The sequence below is a fragment of the Lissotriton vulgaris genome, chromosome 5 (genome assembly GCF_964263255.1).
Source record: "Lissotriton vulgaris chromosome 5, aLisVul1.2, whole genome shotgun sequence".
Taxonomy (NCBI): domain Eukaryota; kingdom Metazoa; phylum Chordata; class Amphibia; order Caudata; family Salamandridae; genus Lissotriton; species Lissotriton vulgaris.
The window spans coordinates 1,319,842,465-1,319,867,900 of record NC_141693.1 but is presented as its reverse complement, the minus strand read 5'-3'; the positions used below and the strand labels follow the sequence as shown (position 1 = coordinate 1,319,867,900).

Below are 25,436 nucleotides of genomic sequence, written 5' to 3'. Positions count from 1 at the left end.
TGAGGTAAGGAGTTGGAAAAGGACGGGATGAAGGAAGTCTGAGACTAGAATAGGCAGACATTACTTAAATAATTAATAGGGATTGGGCGAGGGTTAGCATCAAGAATCGGTAGAGAGAGGCTGAAGAGGTGGCGAGACTGGAAACAGAACAGAGGAAGACCTAACTGAGAACGCAGAAATAAATTGAGAATGGAAAAATTGAGAGAATGGAAAATGGGCTATGTTAACTAATGTAAATGCCATTATATTGAACAAGAATGTTTGACTGGAAAGCAGCTAAATGCTTGAGAGCACACCACCTTCCAAGTCGAGGATTATCCATGCAGCTGCATCCATTTCCAGTACTATAATATTATTTTAAAAACCATCCAGTCAGTACTAGAATAGTGTTTCACAACCAAATGCCAGCAGCAAGGATGACTTACCCATTATTACTGGATAGAGGTCTAAAGTTGAGGACTCCCACCAGAATGCAAGCAGCTTCTTGGCACTAACACACACACATGGAAATGGCTGGTCGGCAAAGCACTATGACAATATAAATCTTTATAAGCAAGGTGACATTAGCCACGCGCGGACGGTCACCATTTTGGGGGGCTTGTAACTTGGTAATTTAGCCCCAATCTAAATATAATGATTCACTAATAAACAGTCATTTGATGTTTGCATTAAAGCTCCTGTTTTAAGGCTCCAAAAGCAGTATGAAAGTCAATGTTGCAGTAGTCCAGTAAAGGCAAAAGCAAGTGCATAGATGACTGTGGTCGATTTTAAATAGGGGATAAATAGCAAACCTACTTGAGGGACCGGAGAGAAAATGGAAAATGATTTATGAAATTCCTGACCAGTGATACAGTGAGCTATCAATCACCACCACCAGATTTCAAAACATCACAAAAGAACTGTCCCCCACAAATGGATCCAGTATTTATCCCACAACCTTTTACTGACCTATGTCTGTCAATACGGGCTGAGTTCTTATTCAGATACAATGAAAACGTTAACCCTAGATGGAATATAAAAACAAAAATAGGAATTGAAGAATCTGACATGTTGGGGGAAATGGTAAACGGGTTAGAAACCAACAGAGACAAAAAAATTGGCGGAAATAAAAAAACATATGAGTGACTCATAACCTGTACATGATGGAGGGAGAGAGAAAGCAAGATGTAGGGACTGGAGCAGGTATGGGAAGAGGCTGTGGAATTGAGAGAGAATGGGAACTAGAGGGATTGGGAACGGGGACATGACGGCAATGACAAAAGTTGAATGGAAAGTGCACAAACACGATTCCTATTATAAGATACTCTTTGGCAGAACTTGGTGATGTTGACAGCACAAATGCCACAAAAATGTCCTGAAACATCATGATAAGTCATCTTCCGTTGTTTCTTTTTGTGATCTGGCTGTTGGTCCAGAGAACCAGTCTTGACCACCATGTCTTCTGACTTCAGAGCAGAGAGGATCCATCCTCACCCCTACTGGAGAGGTGACCACCCTTGTCCACACCTCCACTCTGGATAAAGTGGTGGCATTTTCATTCAACTGATTTTTGTCTTTGTTCAGTCATTTGCACAAGATGATATATTTTCTGGGCAGGTTTTCCAGATCTCTCTTTTTCTGTCTTTTGATATTCTCTTTATTGTGCCACACTGAAATGATAGACAAGGCAATGTTTTCAGATCTGAGGTGCTTTGGGTGGGGCATCAGGGGGCAGGGAATGATTCAGTTCTTTAACGGCTAAGACATGCCGTTTGGCAGCTGATAAACCCACTACAGGAATTGGGGAATGTCTCCTGCAGCAATGTGATCTGTTTAAGTATCTGCACACATGAAAGGAACACATATATGGGCAGGCATGTACAAAGGCAGTCAGCACGGAAACAACTGGTTCCACTAGAGCGGAAGATGAAAAGTCTGCATAGGGAGATATGATCTAAAAAGCTGTTATAGAATGCAAAAGGACGAGAACGGGGTTCCTTGGCTGTAGCTGTTGTCTGTGCCGCCGCTATATGCCTCTTGGCTATTTGTATGGCCTCAGAAAGCTTGAAACTTTGGATTTCAGCAGTTTGATGAAAGATCGTGGGAGCATCTCTTTGTGTTTCTCGGTGTACTTGAAATAATTTTGAGGATGAGCGAGAACATCAAAGAAGGCTTTGATCAGTTTCTTATCCTGCAGCAAGTGAAAAATAAAGAACATTAGGCCTTAGCAATGTGCTTAACGACAGAAAAAAATTGTTTATGGCACAAACTGAGCAGAACCAGGGCAACCTTGAGGTTTTAAAGGAGCCTTTATTGTGGCAACATAGGAGATCGAGGGTTAAAACCAAAAAGAATGGTATGTCAAATGGAGAGTCCCATAGTTACCCTCTGGTGCTTCTGCTGCATTCTGTTTTCCTTAAATTAAGGTCTACATTTTCTTAGTGTGGAACCCCAAGGTGGCATTAACCATGGCCACAGTGGCCTACATGTACAAAAGTGCATTTTGTTTTGTTTTGCTTTATTATGCGCACAAACATAGGAAAACAAAATGCTCGAACACTTTCATATATTTAAGCTCACCTCAAATAAATATATTGCCAAAATATCTATGCAGCCCACCTAAAAAAAAGCCAGCAAAACGAATTGCGTCCCACATGAGCACCAATACCCTAATCTTCAATCTTTGTAAATTACTAGGATGCATACTTTTCGAATTCCCCCCCCCCCCCCCCCGTCCCCCCACCTAAATCCTAACTCAACCCTCGCTGGTCCCTCAACTCTCCTTTACCAAAAACCCCATCTACCCTTCCATCTGAACTCTCTACATCTATATCTGAATTCATTACCATCTTTAGAGCACCAAGCCCTCTTACTTACCAACCATCTATTTTACTGTCAGTTTATCAAAGTATTGGCCCAATCATCCTGGGTTCTGCCCTGGCTCATCATACTCTTCATTCCATCAATGCTCTCATGACCCTGCTTCAATCTCCCTTAGTCGTCCTCTTACTCCAGGAAATTCGTCAATGCTTTGTTCATTACACACTATTGCCCTTTGTTTTGACTACCTCCTTTTATCGAAAAACTTTTAATCTGTTGTTTTCCACAGTCACAACTTGTTTTTTAGCTCCCTCTAATATGGAGTCTGTGCACTCCACTCCACTGATGCCTTGCCAGATGGTGTTTCCAGCTACTTTAACTCCATTACTTTCACCTAGCAGAATCAATTGTCATTCTCTTAGATCACTCTGCATCTTTCAAAGCTGTGATCCACCCACGATGGTAACTTCCACTTCCTTCTTTAACTTCACAGAGTCAGCTCTCAACTGGTTCACCGCTTGCCCAGCTAACAGCTCCTTCTCTGTACCAAAGTGGGCATCTCAGCCCCCATCATTTAGCAAACACTTCACAGCATCCCAATGGGATGCATTCCAGCAAGGTTGTCTCATTTTTACAGTTTTGCACATTTTCAGGTCTTTATCTTGACTGTTAGGTACCTCATGGGTAACTCCTCACATCCATTAACTGGGTTTTGGAGTGTAAAGGGTGCGATAAATACCACGCATTACAAGTTTACTTCATTGCAGTGGGGGAATAACGTGGATTTTGGTGCTTTTTGCACCAAAATCCATGTGTCCAGGTATTTACTGTTACTTTTCAGCCAGTTGATAAATAGGCAGGTTTGACTTGTCAATATTTACTTGGGGAATTTTCTGACCGTCTTGTAACTGTGATACCTGTGCAGACGTGTCTGACATTCCTTATCTCAAAGTCAAAAGTCAAATAAACTTTATTCAAAAACACATTGTGTATCATAAAAGCTACATAAAACATCATCACTTGGTTAAAAACACATGATTAAAAAAGAGGGATTAATCACATTAACCAGCCATGGTAATAAATCCTCATGAATGTAATCCAATCAAGATTAGACATGCGTATGTACTGTTTTAAGTGCCACTTAGATTCTTCTTGCAGAAACCACATCAACTGTGGAATGTTGTGCTCTCTCTCAGTCTGTATATGACTCTGGCGCGGAAACCTGAACAGGCTTCTTCGTTAAAACAGCTATTCTTTAAAGACAAGCTAACGCCCTCTGTGCAAACACTCTTTGAGGCAAACCTGTACTTTATATTGCCTTTCTACATGCTTGAAAGGCTTATGGATGCACTAGAAAAACAGGTAGTCTCTACAGAAAATAATGTAAATGATACACTTGTGTTGTTCTATGAAGGCTACCTAATTGGATTGTGTTCTTTAGGGCACCTGCTGCTATAGCTTCTTTTCGGAAATAAGATCCTGCACACATCCATGCAAATGGAAATTACACAATTTTCTTTCTGCAATTTCACTGTATGCATAACTTGCACAAGGAATGGCGCCCTCAACAAGACCTAAGACTAAAAAGCAGATAGAAAACAAAGAGTAGAGCTAACAATCCACTGACCTTCAAAATTTCCTGATGATTTTCTGAGGCATAGAGTCTTCCATCTCGCACAATGTCCTCCACAAGCTGCTCATAATCCTCTGTAATAGCAATCAAGCATCTGGGTCAATCAGATGGCAGTACAGGACAATCACTGTGAGAAGGGACTAAAAAGGTGTAGTATTATACCTGACATGTTTGCATACTATCATGAACCACACAGCAATTTGGAGCTTCTCCATCCAAGAAAGGGGCATTTATGAGCCACACTTACAATTAATTGCTGTGGAGAATCCAGTGAATGTGAAATTCACTTTTCACACATGGTATGACCAAAATTACCATGTGAATGGGAAGGCTCAATATATCCGACGAAGAGACATGTGCCCCCATCTACTGGACAGAGTACTCCCCTTTTAACCTTCTCCTCCTTCCACTTGAAATGTCTCAGAGTAAGGACTGAGTAAGGACTCAAAAATCACTCTAAGAGGAAACTTATGCTTTAGAAATAGTAGAAATGACCCTAGACGAGAAAACACTGGAACGCTACGAGACATAGACTCATAGGTCATTATTGATTGTACTTTTTATATATTTCACAGGGAAATAACACAAAAATATTGTTCGTACAATTCATCAATTGGCTACTCAAAAACAATAAAGAGTATTGTATCTAAGTAGGACATGTAAATCAACTTCACAATTAGGATTACTGAAAACATTCCCACAGCTCAGTGATTCTTTTACTAGTTATGATGAAAGCAGCAAACAAGCAAGTACAAAACTTACCTCTATGCATTTTTTCTTCCCACTCTGAAAGAATTCTAATAAACTGTGTTTTTCATTTTTGCAGTCTCAAATATCTGGCTATTAATTTTGAAACATAAATCCGTTTGTTCCCAAGTTTTTATAGACATATTATTTGTGAGGCATATCAAAGTAGAATTTCTTATACTCTGGGTACTAAGATTAATTTGTCCATACCTAAAATAGACTCCCTTACTTGTGAAACAGAGAACAAGACCATAATGTATGAAGTCAATTTCCTAATTCCCCAGAAAGCTGCAGGTTAATACTTCCACTAATCTTACACAAAAAACAGGTGCTCAATATATCAACATTTTAGCATAATAATGCATTCTGGTATAGTACCATGGACTGGGGAAAATCATCTCATTGATCATTTTCCATATACCTAATGTCAAGCCAATAAGCGTTTGGATTTCCCATTTCTGTGTGATTTTTTAAAAGAAATCCATTTTCTTTAGCTCTGTAGGAGAGTTTTCCCATAAGTCACCGGATTCCATACTATTATTTTCTATTACATTAAGGTCTACTTTAGATTTAAAAAATGCTGAATGTCATTAAACGACCACAAGAACCGAGTCTTACAACCTTTTATGTATAGTTCAATGAGCAACCAGGTTGTTCAATCATTTTTATTATAAAAGATGATAGTTTAGAACAAACATAGTCTTGCCATCTAGATACTTCAATTATGGAGAGAAAATACTGCTCCGTCACTAATAAACCGTTGCAGAATTAACATATGACAGAAAAATAGGTAAAAAAGCTATTCTCTCCTATGGAACCATTGTAAGATATTATAAAGAACTTTTTTGGGTGACATGGATCATTTTAAAATGTTACTGAATCTACAATCACTGAGCATATCAAGTATTACAAAAATAAATACATATAAGTGCACATTTTAAAATCTGGAGCAATAATAGGTATGTAGAACATTTTTTAATAAGGCAATGCAAGACCTCCTTCATAGGTAGGCAGATATAAAGTGCCTAATGGCAGTCTGGAAGATTTATTTCCCAAAATAAAGTATGGAAACATTCCTTAAATTTCTTTCAAGAGGAGCAGCTCAAAATACAAAATGAAAAAGTAGCAAAATCAATATATTTATTTAAACAACTTGCCACATAATTGTTAAATAGACGGAGTACCATCACTGAAATAGGAATTTCGTTTTTTTTATCAATAGCATATAATTTAGATCAGGGAAACCTACTAAATCTGAAGAGATATATGTCTCTAAATGAAGTTTGGGTTTAACAATGTGCACTTTCTGAATTTTATTAACGAGTATTTCAGGGTAGCAATTAATAAAAAGAGTATCTGTCTTTTACTGATTCATTTTATAGCGCCATTATTCTTGACACATAACCATTAATAATCCTTATAGATTTCAAAACAGCATCACATCATCCATATAAAGATTAATCTTTAGTATATTATACAATGGGTTCATTTTGCTCTTGTCAATTCAGATAGCAAGTGCAACGGGTTAGAAAAAAGGAAATATAACGTGAGAATAGGCAGCCATGTCTTTTTTCTCGATTCACCTTGAAGGAGCCTGTTTCTACTAAATTCAAAATGACCCTAGCCGGCACGCCTTTATACAGATTTCTAAGGACCTTTGTGAGCTGTAAAGAAAAACTGAAGGCACCTAAGATCATTAAGAGGTGGAATTTTCTTATGAATTAAAATATCTAACGATTCCATTAAATTATTAGTATTCGAATGAGTGCCAGTGCATGAAGCTCTGCTCAGAAGCCCACAGATGAGGCCATTACACGTTGGTGCACTAAACACCAGGGCCATTTAGTCTTAATTCAGCTCAGGCCTCTTTGATCCACTTATAGAGACTGCACGCCCCTTATTCTCACTCTTGCCGTTACCTGTATTCTCCCCTTTCTGATGATTTTCTGTCTTTCTCTTCCTCCTTCTTTTCCATTTGTGCATTTTTCCTTCTCTTGCTTGCAGTCAATATCAGGTCCCCAGAAAAGAGTGCCAGTGAGCACCATCAACCGGACTGGCTACTGGGCATTTTGGAATGCTGCTGAGCTGGGGGATGATTTTGTTGATGGGGACTTGAGTGTACTGAACAAAATTCATTTTGCTTTAATTATTTCGAAGTACACGCAGGTCTCCATGAACGAAATTAGCCCCCACTGCAGTGAAATCAGCCCCCAGCCCGGCAGAATTCCAAAACACCCGGTAGTGAGTCCGGCCTGGGCCCCATTAGCACCACCAGCTCATATTAAGCAATAAAATTGACGCCCTGTGATAAAACGATTTTCATTTCCTTAGATCAATGAGGCTGCTACTTTATTTATTCTGTATTGTTCAGTAATTTAGATATAATCTTATAATCAATTTTGAGTAAGGTAATCATATGGTATTATTGAGGATCCTCTGGATTCTACCAGGTTTTTAAAAACTCCTAATGCTACCAAGATGCTTCATTATAAGCTTCAACTATCCAGCTTTGAAAATAACCTGTACAAACACGACTATTCAACAAATAAACTAAAGGGGAAACCAATCATACAGTCTGATAGCTTTCTTGTGTACTTGGAAGAGCATTATGCTAATCCTTTGCTTGAATCCTCACAGTTGGAAGGAGCTGTCCACTGCCATGAGATGATGTTACAGGATGCATCCAAAAATTACAAATGTATACTTCCATCAATGGGCAAGGATTGTCTCAGTAAGGATTATCCACTGCACAGTCCCTTAATACAGGAGATCAAGCAGGCAGATTCACAATATACAAGTGTATTAGGAAGCAGTTTGAAGAGCTAGTGTAGCGGGTCTCTGGCCTAGACGATAGCCAAAATCAGCATCAAATTTCAATTCATAAGTATGAAAAAAGTAGGAAGTATGAAAAAGAAATCAACATAGTCAAAACAAAGCATGAAGATTTTGAGAATTGATGGTGTACCGGAACATAAACAAGAAATCTCCTGTGTAATCACAGTGATTGATGATGAAATTAATGAAAGAGTTTATTTTGGCTGGTTTTAATGAAGATTTAACAGTAGTGCGTGCACACAGCATTCCTGTAAATCAGACTACACCATCCAGGTTTCCTCTGTACATTAAATGGCAATTTTGCCAATTACAGATTCAAAGTGAGAATCCTCGCTCAAGCGTTAGCAAACACAATTATAAAGAGGAGTTTTATTTTATAGTGTTTTCAGATATGATATATGACTTGGTCCAGAGGCAAAAAGATTTCAGTTACTCAATTTAAAGAACTAGACATTAGTCACATTGTTTCAGCAATTAATGCTCAAGTTGATTTATGATGGAAAATTTCAGTAATTTATCGGCCTTGTGTACGTCCATCATATCTTGCAAGAATCCATCACATCTTGCAAGAATTAAGCTCCAAAAATGATGTATAAATGTGTTTTCAGTGTATCTGATTACTTTACTTTGGGAGGTCAGTTAATCACAGGGACAATGGTCTCTATAGATGTAATATACTGTCACCATTGTCTGCATGGAGGGATTTGATTTCATATAGCCTCCTCCGACCCAGCAGACAAGAGACATGTTTCTGCTGTCACAGCAGTCTTTCTCAATCTCTCATATGTCATACATATATATATATATATCTCCAAATCCAACAAAGTATGCACACTCAGGGGACGGTTATCTCAGCCCAGGATTTATTACTGGCAAAAAATCGTGGGCTGAGATAACCATCTCCTGAGTGTGCGCTGAAATTTTATATATAGAATTTTTATATATCTCCAATATATATATATCTCCAAATCCAACAAAGTATGCATGCAGCCTACATAGAGAAAATGTAGAGTGCGCCTGACAGGTGCTGACCAAAAAGTTTGGTCCCACAATAGTGGGCAAGCCACTCCTCCCCCAACCAGGCATACCCTCCCCTAACCAGGCAAACCCTGCCTTCTGCTTTCCCGCAGCGCGAGAAGCAGAAACATAAAATTATATTTAAAATACCATTTTATGTTACTGCTTCTCGCACAGCGAGAAAGCAATGGGGTGACGCTCCTCCGCCCTAATGGAGGAGCCACCCCTGCTCTTTGCAAAACGTTCCTACAACTAGCTGCACAACATGTCAAGTTAAAGTCTCTCTGGATTCTAAGTCTCTTGGCAATGAATAATAAAAGAAAACATATTCATCGCTCAGTGATGACAGCCTGCTCAGCTCCAAGACTCCCAATTCTGAAGAAAAGGACGATGTTGATGGTGGCACTAAATGACACCAATGAGAACACTGGCACCAAACTATATTGTCAGATGTGAGAAAGGCATGGGGAAAAGGGCAAACCAACAAACTTGCAAGGTGTTTGGACAAAAATTTTGCAATCGGTGAATGAGGAATTACTTTGCCGTCATTTGGTTGTTTGGTCACTAACAGCTTTTTACTTTCACTGTGTACATGTGTTAACTTTAATACACATCTTACTATCGATAAACACGGATTCATCCAAATCACTATCAGCTTCTCTACACCTAAGCTGTTTCGGGTTTCAACGGGGATTTTGTGACATTTTTCATTTAAGGTGGTATTCAGAACTTGGATAATTAATGAGTAATATTCCTTCTTTTAGGAAGTACCCCCTGATGAAGGGCTCTGCCCAAAATGCATTGTGGTCTCTGTAATTACGTGAAAAAGTCGCAATGCACTGTAAATTGTAATGTGAAAAGAACATTACCACTGTGGAACCAAAAAAGTAAGACAAAAAGAAAGAGAAGAAGAATAAAAAGAGAATTAAATTACATTTGAAAGTATTATCATTATTACATATATTGAAGGTGTGCCGGGTGGGCTCGTTTTTTCTGGGCTAAAGAATGCCTATACACATTTATCTACATGTCACACCTCAGGATCAGGCGGTGATACCCACTGGCACCCAAAGAATTGAGGAACTAAATAACAGAAAGAATACTGTTTATAGTGCGAACGTAATTTATATATACTTATTAATGGACAAAAATATTGCAATATAGAAATATTGTGATTTGATAATGAACAAGTTATTTACCTTCAGTAACGCCTTATCTAGTTGAGACTCTACCTAGCCACAGATTCTTTACATTAGAATTATCCCCAGGCATCAGACTGGATCCAGACATTTTTCATGAGCAGTTCCCCTGAGTTCTGGTGGAAGCCATTGTTCAGCTCCATGTCATCTTCTACGTCTGAAGTGACGTGCATGGTGTCTAATACGCAACACCCCAGCGCACGGAAACCAGTTTCTTTTTGCAACTTTCTACCGAGATGCGTGGAACAGCCCTTAATTCTAAAATCTGTTTGCAGAGTGGGAAGGATGGGTGCGTCGGTAAGGAATCTGAGGCTAGAAAGAGTCTCTACTAGATAACGTGTTAAAGAAGACAAGTAACTTTTTGATCCAATACGGACTTCAAGCCGCAGATTCCTTACCTCACAATAAATATCCAACCAATTCCTGCCCGGAGTTGGGTCTGCGAACATGATTTAAACCATAAAGTCCAGAAGGGCCGAAGAGGCGAAGTGGCCATCCCGACACAGCTGACGGTCCAGGCAAGTGGTGTTTAGTGAACATGTGCAGAGATGCCCATGTTGTTGCCTGGCAGATGCCCAGGACCGGAACTCAGCATGCTAATGTAGTGGCAGCAGTCTTTGCTTTGGTGGAATGAGGACGCAAGCCCTCTGAAAGTCTCTTTTTGGCCAATGTGTAGCAGATCTTAATGCAGAGCATGATCCATCGGCGGATGGTTCACTTTTGCATGGCCTTCCCTTTTTTGATCCTGACATATCCCACAAAGAGTTGATCGTCCACCCAGAATGGTTTTGTGAGTCAAGTTAGAATGACACGCTCTTCTTGGGTCCAGCTGGTGGAGTCTCACCTTTTCCTTAGAATGATAAGGCGGAGCATAAAATGTAGGCAAGGTGATGGATTGGCCTTACATGGAATGAGGTTACCACCTTCGGCAAGAAAGATGCTCAGTACGAAAGATCAGTTTGTCTGGGAATAAGGAGAAGTATGAAAGCAGAGACATTGCCTGTAGTTCATGACCATTACCTCATGAAATTGCCATCAGAAAGGCCATCTTGATGGTGAGAAGCCTCGGAGGGCAATTGTGAAGCAGCTCAAACGGAGCACACATTAGGAAGGTAAGGACCAAGTTCAGGTCCAGTGGAGGCATAAGGAAGGGAGCTGGAGCACATAAGCATTGCCAACCTTTAAGGAACCTATTTACAATAGAGGACTTGAAGAGGGAAGGCTGATCTGACTGCCGCAGTAAGGCGGAAATGGCAGACAAATAACCCTTCAAAGTAGCCAATGGAGAGGCTTGCTAAACCAGGGTTAGGATGAACAAAACAACTTTGGAAAGGAGTGCAGATAAACAATCAAACTGGCTGTACACAGTGTCACAAACTTGTTCCAACTGCAAGAATGGAGGTGGAGGGACGCCAGGCTGCCAAGATAACATTGCAGATTTCGGGCGGAAGGTTGAAATCTGTCAACTGCCACTGCTCAATCTCCACACATCAAGCCAGAGCGTTGACAGGTTCAGGTGGAGAACCCTCCACTGCTGTTGCTGTGACAGAAGATCTTCCTGAAGAAGAAGCCTGATCGGAGAACCAATGGCCATGCTCAACAGCTTGGGATACTAAACGCTCCGAGCTCAGTCCAGAGCTTCAAGGATGACTCAGGCCCAGGCGCTCCTGATATTCTTGAGAACTCTGGGTAAGAGTGGTATGGGTAGAAAGGCATCCAGGAGGCTGGAGCTCCACTCCAGATGAAAAAAGTCTCTGAGAGAGAACCCCGTCGAAAACTCCAGCACACAGAAGTGCTGACATTGCACGTTCTCAGCAGATCTAACCAAGGTTTTCAACACTGCTGAAAGAGACCTTGCACCACCACCGGATGCAGATGCCATTTGGGATCCACTAGCTATCTTCAGCTGAGTTTTTACGTCCTGGTGTTCAGAGACCCGCTAGGTGTTGAACTACCAGGGAAATGCTCTGATGTTCCAGTCATGTCTAGAGTTTCAGGGCCTATTCACAAAGGGTCCATGACCCCACCCTGCCCTGATTGTTGCAGTACCACATGATGGTGGGGTTGTCTGAACACCTGCACTAGCCTTGTCTTGATGGAGGGTAGAAAGGCGTGCAATGCTAGCCGGATTGTCCAGATCTTAAACATGTTGATGTGGAGTCCACATTCCTCTCGAGACCAGAGGCCTCTGCTCTCCACCTCTCCCAGATGGACACCCCAGCCGTGGACTGACGCACCACTCAATACTGTCAGATCTGGTTGGGAAGGGCGAGGGGTCTGCTGCTGCCCCAATCATGGTTCATTATACACCGCTGCAGATCATTTGCAGCGCCTTGCAAGTAATGTAACATTGTTTGCCCTGATGTGGCACCCACTTCAGGTTCCATTGCAGAGCACGTATTTGCCAGAAGGCATGTGTCACAAGCTGGATGGAAGAGGCCATGAGGCCCAGCAACCTCAGAGTCAGTCTCACCGAAATCCAGATACAGGCTGAAACATCTGTATCATAGCCTGAATATCCTTGGCTTGCCATTCAGGTGGATAAACCTGAAACGGCACTGTGTCCAGAACAGCCCTGACAAAAGAGAGCGTCTGAGAAGAATCAGATGTGAGTTTGGCACATTGTTAGTGAACCCCAGCAAGTACAGGAAGTCCGCTCGTAGTCTGGAGTTGGGAGACAATAGCCTGGGGTGAGGCCACCTTCAACAGTCAGTCGTCAAGATAGGGGAAGACTGGCACCCCGATCTCCACAGATGAGCTGCAACCACTGCAATCAGCTTGGTGAACATGCAAGGGGCGCTGGTAAGGCCAACGTGGTGCACAGTGAACTGAAAGGGCTTGGTATCTCCTATAACTGTAGGTAGGCAAGGCAGAGTTGTGGATGTAGGTGTCCTGCAAGTCCAACGCTACCAACCAGTCTGCCAGATTCAGGGCAGTCAGGACGTGAGCAAGCATGAGCATTTTAAATTATTCATTTGTAAGCAAGGGCGCAGGTGTATGATAGGACAAAGGCCTCCATAAAGTTTCGGGAATAGCAATCACAACCTATTTTCTACTTCTGATGCCAGCACCCTCTCTATGGCTCTCTTGGCTAAGACAGCCACCACTTCCTAGCAGAGTAAGGAAATGTGGTCCTTCATCAGCCTGTCGCAAGTCGGTGGCCTAAAGGCCACAGTTGATGAAACTATTTAGCTTAGTGAGCCGGTCATATCCAGTCCACAGCGAATGGTAAACTTGTCTGCTTCCCTCACGTCAGCAATAGCTTGAGACTGGAGGCTCAGTGGACTAATGCACCACTGCAGGAGCCTGTGTTCAACCTCACGGTCACAGGTTGAAATCCCGGCAGATCTACTCAGCCTTTCATCCATCTGAGGTCAAAAAAATGAGTACCATCGAGGGTACCAATAAACATATGTTATTTAGCGCCAAGATACCCCGTTTGGGGTGAATGTATGCTTTACAAATACACATGTTATGTTATGTAATGGTGTTGTGTAGTTCCTATAGTACCCATGCAGGACCTGCGCGTTTGGATAACATAAACTGTAGGATTGGTGGCAAAATAACTCTGAGCACCCCACTGCGTATGTTAGCCTGTTTGCATTAGCTAGCTCACAGTGACACTATAATCTCCTCTTATCGGGGAGAGAATAGTTTCTGGCAACCTTAGATCATGACAACCCTAATCCCTCAGGATCTTGGAAATAATGTACTATCTTTCGCTCAGTCAATCGTTCTCACTTACTTCGTCTTAGTGAGTTACGCAGAAGAAACAGTTGGGCGTGTTACAATAAGTATTTATTGCACAGTTGTTCTTCTAGTGTAAAATATATGTGCTGCAACAACCGTTAGACAGTAGCAAAGATATATGATCAGTAGTACGGTGAATATAAAAGGATTGTACAGTCTTACCATTTTGCAATAGCCATGAACACATACATGGATATAAAATGCATGATAAAAGAAAGCGCGGGTACTCCTATGATGCCTATCTAGATGTACCTAAGTGTACCTAGCATGCGAGTAGGTGTGAACTCAAGAATCGCACTAGGTTTAGTCTAACCCCATTACCTGAGGCAAGATAGTGTAGGACTCGTCCTGGTCGCGAGTTGGTCACCCCGCAAGAGATGGTTGGACCACTGTCAGCTGGAGCATCTGCATGCAGGAGCCTCAGCGACTCTGGTCAGTGTGTCGGCCTGGAAGTCTCAGTTCCTTCTGGCGAAACCTAGCAAGAGGTGCTGTATTTATACAGAAAAGTATCTAAGGTTCCTTTGTCCCTTGTTTCTTGTAATAGGCTTTGTTAGGTATGAGAATGACGTATGGGATGAACCTTGTACGTAGATATTATGCAGGTGGATGTAGCCCCCGTCTGGTTTCCAAGAACCCTTATGAATATTCATTCATACTGTGTCAGTCTAAAGATGAAGTCATAGAACGACATTATTCAGGGAAGCACTCCTTCTGCGCCCAAGACTAGAATTAGGTAAAGGTTCAATCCTAAAAAGCTTGTTACTGTGTAGTGTAGGGTAGGTGATGTAGGTGAAAGGGTGTGAAGTTACCCGGGCCTATATCAGGGTACCTATATGAAACATAACAATGGGAGAGTACGGCTTGGGCCTCCTCCAAGACCATAGGCAGCACCTGCGCAATCAAGTACCAGAGTGAGCGGGAGTATCAGCCCAAAATGCATGCAGTGTTCACTGACCGCAGTGCCAGGATGGTGAAAGAAAACCTTTTCTTGCCTAAAGAATCCAGCCTCTTGGATTCCCAGTCCATTGGAGTGGTAGGAAACGCACTCAGATTTAGTTTAGACCTGGAGACTTGGACCACCAAGTTCTCTTGGGTGGAGGGTTGGTTGGGGAAGTTGGCATCTCATGGGTATGGCGATGGCAGTGGGCTATTGTCTTATACACAAGAGCCCCTGTGCATGGTATGGACCAGGCCCAAGTCCATGAGGGCTTTGTTAAACGGGAGAAGTGGTTTAGATGGTGTGACTCCTGGTCCAAGCATCTCCGTCAAGACGTTCACCTTGACAGCTGCAGAAGAAAGCTTAAGGTCCAGGACCTCGCCCACCCTTCTCACCACCATTGAAAATGAGTCTCCCTCCTCCCTAGCCACAGAAGAAGGAGAGACCTAGCCAGTATCTGGGGAGGTGTCCAGTCTGCTGGTATCCGCCAAATCCTCAGACCAGATGTGCTCTGTTGGTCTGGCATTCATAGACGTCCAGTGGCCTTCCCAATCTTTCCCTAGTCCTAGCCCTTAAGAATAGGGCTAAGGCTCGGGACTGAAGGTAATGGCTCCAGCAGGAACTGGAGATGGCATCAAACGACACCCATCCAGCTCCATGTCAGAGTCCGGGAAAAGAATGAGGATGCCATTGCCTGTTGGCTCTGGCGATGATGGAGAGATCAGAAAAAGCACCTGCGCTGGGGAAGGTTGAGATGACTTAACCGGTGTTGGTCTGGAGCTGTCTATAGATCCAAGGGTCCCAAATGGTGCTTGGGACAAGCCTGCTGGTGAAAATACAGTAGGGGCCCCTTCCGACCCCAGGGGGCCCATTACCGCACCAGCGGGGATTGGCCGCCCAAATATGAGATGCATGGCCTCCTAAAACTCACAGAGATGGGCGGAGGTTGCGTCTGCTCCAGGAAATTCAGGGTGGTGCAGACACAAACCAGACACTGACTCAACTGCAGAGCCAGGCCATGAATGATAATGTTCCCTTGTCTTGTCAGATGACTTCGACAAATAGTGTGAAGTCAGAGACCTCTTCAGCTTCTTGCTGTTCTTTTTCTTCTGGGACTTACCCGAACATCCTGATGACTAAGCACGAAAAAAACCTCTGCCGCGCTACGCGGAGCTCCGCAACGGTAGAGTGCGTTAGATAAATGCTATTCGCAGTGATTTTCAGTGCCGGTTTTTGTCCGCACTGTGCAACTATCGCGAACAGCACCATGCACAGCACAAGTGGGCGTTCTTTCCTTTCTGCCGCTCGAGTAGATTTTTTACTTGAATGGCATCTTTCTCAACACAAACTGAGGGTTTCTCAATGCGAGCATACTCAATCACTCACAATGAGAAATCAGACTATCCACATTGAGAAATCTCGCCGGCAGGTAGATTTTCCATGCTCGCGCTCACCAACTTGAAGTTGACGATCACGAACAAGGAAAAATCTCACCTGGAGGTGGATTTTACTTGCTCGTGCTTGCAAACTTGATGTTGAGGAGCACGAGCAAGGAAAACACTCTGCAAACTCCACAAGCGAAGTGGAGTTCACCACCCAGACTTACTGATGACTTCGATTGTGACAAAGATCGATGACTACTTGACCAAACCCGGGACTTCTTCCCTACCGGGATAAAAACCATCAAGGCGTCGCACCTAAAGCAGCAAGTAGCTTGATGGACCACTTCATCAAGGCCTTGGGGTGTATGATGTGACAATCGATGCAGGTCTTGGCGTTGTGGCTGACCTCGAGACACCGGAGGCAGGTGAGGTGTGGATCAGTCACCGACATGTGCTGGTAATAGGCACCACAGGGCTTAAAACCAGCCTTCCTCACGGAAATCCCTGCAAAACCAGAAGAGAGTGTCTCAAAACATCTTTGACATGAAGGTCATAAAAAGGTCAGTCAAAAAGTGACTGAGGTTGCTCTTTTTAGGATTTGCGCTGACAGGAGTGGAAAGAAAATATATAACTGATGTCAGTGCGCTGGGGTGGCATCTACATAGGCACCACACATGTCATTTCTGGCTTGGAAGACGGCAACAACACAACGTGGAGCCGAATGACAGCACCTACCAGTGTGCAGGGGTACCGCTCATGAAACATTTCCGGATCTAGTCAGACACCTGGGAATGATTCTAATGTAAGTAATCTGCGGTTAGAAGTCTGTATTAGATATCACAGTACAAAGCAGCGACTTTGGGAACTTATAATGATAAAAAATAAAAATATTGGTAACAAAAATATTGTTCTTAAAAATACACTAAATACAAAATATCATACAACAAAGTATGCACAACAAAAATATAGTACTTTGAAATTAAAGTCTGCTTAACCAAAATGTGAATTTCAATAAAAAATATCTTAAAAAGTAAAAAAACATTCCCTCCAATAAAGTTTAACATGGATACGTTTTTTTTTTAAGTAACGTTATTTCTAATGAACAATACAAAATTAATTTATATTATAAAACATACAAATTATATAAAAATATCTCATTATGTAAAATTGCAAAATTTACTTTCTTCTTGAATGAATGACTGAATGAGATTATTTATAAAGTGATCCGCTGCCCAGTGGGAGTCCTGGCGGTGTCAGGCAAGTATAGACCCAAGGAACAAATTAATCGGCTCAAAAAAGCTAGGTCTTTGAGATTTGAAACTCTGCTCCAATAGGCTACATTAAATGGCAAAAGGGAGTCTATTCCACCAATTAGGGGCAATGGAAGAGGAAAGGCCCCCTTATTGGACACATCACACTGTAGACATTTGTAAGAAAAGTGAACACTAAGAGAGACAAGTGTGATGGAAAAATACAAAAATAGTTATTTGTTTGCCAATATAAAATGTAAGCAACATACAAACACGCCACATCCATCTAATCCTACACACTCAACATTCAGAATATATACATGAACAGGTATATTCAATTTTTGAGACTTTGTCTATAAAAATATTTTGTACAAAGTCTGATGCATTAGATCGTAGTATCTACACATGATTTTTTATTAAACAAATTCAGAAATGAGCCTTTTCTTTAGGCTTTTGGTATAAAACATGTATCTGTGTCGCGAAGCGACTGCAGTTCCTGGGTGGTTTCTACCCCCGTTTCGGCATAAAAATGCCTTCTTCAGGAAAAGCCACCTCAGATACAGGTACTCTCTGAAAACATACAATAGCAATTGTATATACCGTCTCTCCTATTTGATATTGAATTTCACATTGTCTTAATATACAATATAAAAATTTTAAAAGCTCTGTATTTGTAAACCGTCACCCTCGTGAAAATTGTTCCAAATTATGTACTTATTTGGGGTGGGGTGCGGAGGTATCACATTTTTTATTTAACACCTATCCCACTGACAATGGGGATAGGGCATATATTTGGGTGGGGGAGAGAGGGGGTTGGATTTACTAGTTAATTCTGGGGCTGCTTTTTTAACCACAGTCAAGCTAACATTTGGGTAAGAGTCTATATTTGGGTGGTGGAGTGGGGGTAGATTTACTAGTCTAACTTCAGTCCTACTAACATTAGGGAAGGTGCATATATTTGGGGAGGGGTTGGTTGAGATTTATTAGTCTAACTTCTGTCACACTAACACTGATGAAGGTGCAAATATATCTGGGGAAGGTTCCCATCTACTGTTCTAACTCCTGTCCTACTAACACTGAGGAAGCTGCATACACATATATGGGGTGCGGGGGTCTGCGGACATGTCACTGCAGAACAAACACTGACAAACACTTGACACTGGTGTTTGCCACGTAGTGATTGCTGTTTTTTTGTTTTTTTAGGAGTGTGACTACCGCCAAGTGAATTTTTCTTCACATGGCGGTATGACGTGTTTCGGCCACCGCAAGTGGCCTTGCTCACATAATGCAACACGCTACAAACACGCTTATTAGTCCTACTTCCGCACCATGTGACTCATAGTGACCATAAAACTGGATAACAGACTGTTGCTTAGTGAATTTACGGATCACAAATATTCCTCCAAATGTATGTGTGATACAGATTGTCTCCTTAGTTATACTTATAAAAAACACTCTAAAACCTTGAGTAAAATCACAAATAAGCCAGTAATAGTACATTAAATTCCTAATCAGGCAAAAATATACAGTGGTTACTCCGCAGTAATAATGTAAAATATAAAATTGACAACATTCTACGAACAGAACAAATATGATGTAGTAAAATGACTCTCAGTTAAACGTGAAAAACGTTATATCAAAACTTGGAAGATACAGTAATATGTGGTATGCGTTTAACATCACTGTCATGTGGTTAAGTAGGACAAACACAGACCAGGCTATTCTCTAGGCGAGGCACAAAAGATACTGGGCAAATGGAGAAGTCTAATCATCAGAAGATATTCGAGTCCGTATCTCTGCTCCCTAGGGCTTAAAGAAAATTGTGGAGATCCTCACCCTGGTTCAGGCCATCGGGGGTTCTTGAATCGAGTTCCAATATAAATTTGGCACAGCCCAATTACAAAATATTTCAGGCACTCCAAATTGTTGTTATGAACAGCTTTGAAGTGCCTGGCCACGGGTATGTTGGATTGGAATGAACTATGGGCCTGATATGCTTCAGAATCCTGACATGGACCTGCAGCTTTGTACTCCTTACATACCGAAATCCACACGTACATCTTAGAACATATACAGCAAACTCAGTCCTGCAGTTATATATCGCTTTCAATGGAATAGGCTTGCTATTAAAACTAGAGGTGTATTCAAATGTGTTGTTGCCAAATTTACAGGCTCTGCATGAGCTTCATTTATAGAACTCTTGTTTCAATGTTAGCCAATTTTGTTTTGGCTGCAGGTGCATGTATTGGTTGTTGGTAGTTCGGGGCTAGTTCTCACTAAGGCCTTGTTCATTGACATAGCTCGTCTGAACGTGAGAGTAGGTGATCCGAGGTAGACGTTCCCCCAAGATGGTTTCTGTCATGACTATGGGCCAATTGCTATTCATGATGGACCTCACCTGTTTCTGTTGATGACTGTAAGTAGTTATGAGGAGAACCTCAGAATTGGTTCCACCTTCACTTTCGTCACTGATAGGTTTGTCATGAATAGACTGGGATTCTGATTCTATGGATAAAAGGGTTTCCCTTGTGATATTCCTCACTTTCTCTAATGCTTGTTGAACGGTTTGTTTGTCGTAATCATGATCAGTACTGCATATCCTGGGCAGCCTCAAAAATTCTCCATACGGAATACTTTTTAAATGGTATGGATGAAAGCTGGCGGCATGTAGAGTGGAATTGCCTGCGGTACTCTTGTGGTGTAAAGTATGAGGTACTGCTGGTCGGGAGAGACACTGAGCTGTGGTGTGAGCGCTGGTGGCCTGCTAAGCTGGGCTGTGCACCCGACCCCAGATAGCTGGTAAAAAAACTGGGTGTGTGGGTTGACTCTGCCCTTAGCTTTCAGACCCAAACAAAGAAAGTAGCAGGAACTTGCTTTGGCATTCTGCGGGGGCTCAAACCAGTGCTAGGGTTTTTCGACCTGTCCATGAGGCAGGTGATTGTCCAGGCATTTATTCTGTCTAGACTGGATTATGCCAATTCACTCTACTTGGGAGTCAATAAGGCGGAAATTACAAGACTGCAAAGGGTCCAGAACGCTGCACCTAGAACCCTGTTGGGTCTGCCCAGGACATGCCCCCACTTCCAATGCTATCCGTCGGCTACATTGGTTGCCTGTGGCTAAACGCATAGAGTTCAAGATTCTCTGTATGTCTTTTAAAATTTGAAATCTCTCCTCTCCAGACATCTTGGCCAATTTGCTTACACTACACACCCCCTTCCGCCAACTTCGGTCTATGGGCCAGCATTTGGCGGTTGTTCCGCAGGCGAGGAGGGCTTGTGCTGGTGGACGCTCCTTCTGTGTATTGGCAGGCAAACTTTGAAATATGCTCCCCATCGCCATTTGCAGCATGAAAATCTACCTGGCATTCCATAAGGTTATCAAAACACACCTCTTTCCTCCACTATAGGCTGTTATTGTTGTCAATTGTTCTTGCAGTTTTCTGCTTCAGCGCTGGGACGCGCCTTTGCCGGGGCAGCTGTACAATATATAAAACCGTATGACATAACACGTGAACAAGCCTTAATGGTGAAATGCATCGGTGTGTGGCTTCTTGTTGCTAAATAAACAAAGTACAACATCCTGGAGTGTCCAGAGTACCTTTTTCTTGGAGAGAGAAAGGGTTTGTTTTATATTTGAAACGATTTCTTCTAAATATATAAAGTCAATTTGTAGTTGAAAATAGACACCTCAATGTCCATAGTCTGGTAATACCCCCATAAACAGCAAGTAGACCAGCTTCTATTGCAATTTTCTCATTTTGATAAAAGCCTATTTAACACAGTCAGATCCCATTGCAACACATATCTGAAAGAATTGCTATACACTATCTAAAATAATTTGTATCCCACATTAGGGAAAGTGAAATGACTGTCAGGCCAAAAATGCAAAGGCTTCAGGGAGCAATACACTTTTATTTTCAAACGTCCGCAGCCTCCCCTTCCTAGCGTGCACTGTACTGGCAGTTTGCTTCACAGCCTCAGTTCTTTTGAATGGCGATATGTAGTAAATGATAATAATAATGATTGTATTGACAACCAAGGAGGAAGAAGGGTTGTTTCTGACTTCAGTGAAAATTTCCATGATGCAGAACTAGGATTACAAGTAAGTAACATTTCCTTTTGCATTGTAGTATCCTCACTGATAACCTTAAATGTAGCAAGTGTATCCCTAAACCGCAGCTGTCTAGACAAAATGATGGGCCTAATGCAAAACACCATTCACTTAACTCACAAGGAGATATTAAAACAGAATCTTTATAGCCAAAAATATTTTGTAATGTGACAATTTAATAAAAAAGAAGGATATGTTCTTAACACTACCCTATTATGTATGGTTCTATGGAGGAAATAAACTGAAGTTCACAAACTCTCCTTACAATGTAATCTCCACCAAAATGCTACCTTCCAAGAGAGGTGCAGCTCTGAAGTCTTATGTATGGGCTCAAACAGAGTAGCCATTCGTTTAGACAAAATCATATTCAACTTCCATGGAGGAGGAGGATGTCTAATTGGAATTTTTTTATTTTTTGTTCATTTTTCCCAAAAATCCGTTAGGGCTGGCATAGTAAAAAATTGTCTTTGTGTTGGTTCTTTCCTGTACGCTACAATAATAGCAAGATGGATGCTAATAGAAGCAAATTAAAGTTTTGAATGAGCCAAATGCAACAAATATACATAATCACATTCTCTTGTCAGTTTATGGGATCATTATTGTCATTAAGGTACAATATGACTAAGTTGTTCAACTCAAACCATATGAAGCCCTTGTGGTAGGTTTTTGTTTTCTTTGAAAAGGTCAATATACTCTGGTGGATGGTTCAAGGGTCCATACTGAATGACCTCAGGAGCTGTGCACCCAAATTAAAGGATTCTAAATTGAGGTGATAAATTCTGCCTTGCATTCTTGAAAGACTGTTCTGTTTGGATGCAAACTTCTTGTGGTGCATTTTGGCGTTCGACAGTCTCAGTTTGAGCAGCCCTTTTGGAATCATCAGGATTAGTGGATAAGGATACAGATTTTGTTTTGACAATTTGATCAAAAGGGCATTGCCCATGACCCTGCTTTCCACATTTTCGACTAGATGTTTGGGCATTTGCGATTTCTCCTGAAGCAAATAAATCTATGTCAGGGAATATCCCACTTCTGAATACTGTCCAATAATACTGTATCATTTAGTTCCCATTCATGGTTATGCATGAAACATCTGTTTAGAAGATCTGCTTGAAAATTTTCAATACCTGGCAAATCTATTGCTTGAATTGTTAAATGTCTTGCCTGTAACCAATGCAAAATTGCTTGAGCCAGTATTGATTGAGCCCTTGATCTGGTGCCCCTTTGTTTGTTCATATAGTTCTGTGGTGGTCTATTGTCCATGTGAATCAAGATCCCCTTCAAAGTTAGAAATTATACAAATGCTTCCAAGGCTCATAAGGTACATTTGCTCAATTTCTGACCACAGTCCATGTACTGTGTGAGCCCTCAGATGGGCACCTGATACTACCAGAGAAGCATCTTTTAATTATTGTTTGGTTTGGAATATACTTGTAAAAAGATATTCCTTTTAGTTGCTTCTCTTATACCACACCACAACCATATTGTCAGAGATTGCTTGACTTGCGTTGTGGGAGCTAGTTTGTCTTCCCAATTCGCTTTCCTTTGAGAACACTGATCTTCTAAGTCCAGGCTTTTACAACGAGTAACTTGTGAGTTACTGGTAGCTCTTCAGCTACCTGTACGAAGCTATCCTAGCCCACTAAATAAGAAAGAAGCTTTTGTTTGGCAAAAATAATGTATGTATGCCAAAATTGAAACGTTTGTATGTGGACGACAATGTTTGTATTTTTTTAACTCATTGGCTGATGTTTGGAGGACAATAGTTGATTTTCCAAAATACATTTAAAGCTGATATTTGAATGATACCTAACGCGGCATTGGGGAAACGTATTACTAATATTACTTCTGTGGTACCAGTTGCATTGCAACTATGGTTCTGTAAGGTGTAAGTGTAAGGGGACCACTGCTGGTAATTTTGCATATAGTGGCCACTAATGTAATCTTGTTTTACGTGGTCACTCTTACAAGACAGGTATTATTGGTAGCTCAGAATCAAATAATTTTCACTGCATGTAAGTAGCTTTCATTGCAGAAAAGGTTGGCTATCCCTGTCTTATCAGTGACGTAAAAACCTCATATGAACACATGCAATGGCAACCAGGAAGGAGGATGATGCCATGGGTCCAAGTAGGGGTGAGATTTTTCAAATTGTTGTTCCTCCAAAGAACACACTTTTCTCTTTCGAGTATCCAGAGTGGCTAGTATATAGATATTTGAGGAGCTATACTTGTGTTCATATTGCCTTATTTTGGTTGATACATAAACCCAGACATGTTAGTATATTAGTTGAAGAGATTATGTACAATTCCCCAATGATGAAAAGATGATGCCTTTATCAACCAGTTGTCCAGATACAGATAAATGTAGACCTTTTGCCTTCGGAGGTGAGCTGCCACCACAGCCATGTATCTGGAAAATGTTCTCTAGGATATTTTAGCCCAAAAGGAAAGATTTTATATTGATAAATAGTCTTGCTTATTGTGAATCGTTAAACCTTTTAAGTTTTACTGCTATAGATATGTGAAAATAAGCATTCTGGAGATCCAAAGAGCACATGAGGTCTACCTTCTTTAACTGTGGATATATCTGTTGCACAGCTTAATTCCTGAAGTTTTGTGTTTTGATCCACTTGTTTGACTGTCTTAATCGAGGATTGGTCTGTACTGATCTTTGGAACTTTTTGTGGGAATCAAACACATCTTGAATCGATTCTTTTACCTCTTTAGGATGGAGGAATGGGTTCTATAGCTTGTTTAAGGAGTAGATTAGCCTCCATTTGTTACTTGAAACAACTGGTGTTTTGGTGCTGGCTTTGGAGGTATTGATGGAGGAGAAGATTTGTGTTGGATGACAGCCTTTCTGAATGATCTCTGATACCCATTTGTCAGTAGTTATTAAGGATTAGTTACTTATCTGTAATCCTAGTTCTCATCCAGGGGTATACTCATCAAAGTCATAAGCTATGAATAATCCCCGCCCATGTGCGGGATCCCGGAGCATATAGAAAATACATATAAATATATATGAAAACATATTTGCAGCCTAAAACATTTCCCAACTGGCAACATTTGCCGCAAAATTACATACATACAGTAGTACTCTTCCAAAACCTAAGGAAGAAAGAGAGCAGAAAACATTTGTATACAACAATGCTTTATTGCCATAGGAAAAAACCTGTAATTGCAGGCATTTGCCAGTAGGCTGCAGTAGAGTATAAAGCAAACAAAGGAAACTGACACCTTGCCTTTAAGGCATTAGAGTAGGGGTAAGGTGCCTTTAAGACCTGAAGGCAATCCCCTGCTCCCATGGTGCACCGCAGGTGACAGTTGGGTCAGTTCTTTTTGGAGGTGCATAACACCTGAGGAGATCCACAATAAAACATCTCATAACTTTGTAACTCTGCTCGTCCGGGGAGGTGGGCGGGAGCTTATGACTTTGATGAGTATACCCCTGGATGAGAACTAGGATTACAGGTAAGTAACTAATCCTTCTCATCCAGGTGATACTCATCAATAGTCATAATCTATGAATAGATTAGCAAGCTCATACCCAAAGTCTCGCGGACGAGCAAGAAGTATAAAAACTTCACAGAACGACTAAGACATATATCGCTAATACATCTTATGCAAATAAGTTCCTCAAAGAGGCCTGCCCTACTCTGGCATCGGCCTGAGTATCTGCAACACCTTCCCCTGGTCTTTGATCAACAAGTCTGGACGGCATGGTAGGCGCCGATGAGGAACCTCCGATATCTGAAGAAGATCGGGGTAC

General features: G+C 41.5%; 1 protein-coding gene across 2 annotated transcripts in view; it reads right to left on the bottom strand.

The window, feature by feature from the left end:
* Nucleotides 1–658: 658 nt before the first annotated feature.
* The window catches only part of SCUBE3 (signal peptide, CUB domain and EGF like domain containing 3), a 1,095,585-nt gene continuing 1,070,807 nt past the window's right edge, over nt 659–25,436 (bottom strand). For both annotated transcript variants that reach the window (XM_086923234.1, XM_086923233.1), the window contains 2 exons: nt 4,427–4,506; nt 659–2,170 (listed from right to left, as the gene is read on the bottom strand). In XM_086923234.1, coding sequence (XP_086779360.1) covers nt 2,021–2,170; nt 4,427–4,506 — 230 coding nt within the window. In that variant the 3' untranslated portion in view covers nt 659–2,020. The remainder of the gene's footprint in view (nt 2,171–4,426; nt 4,507–25,436) is intronic.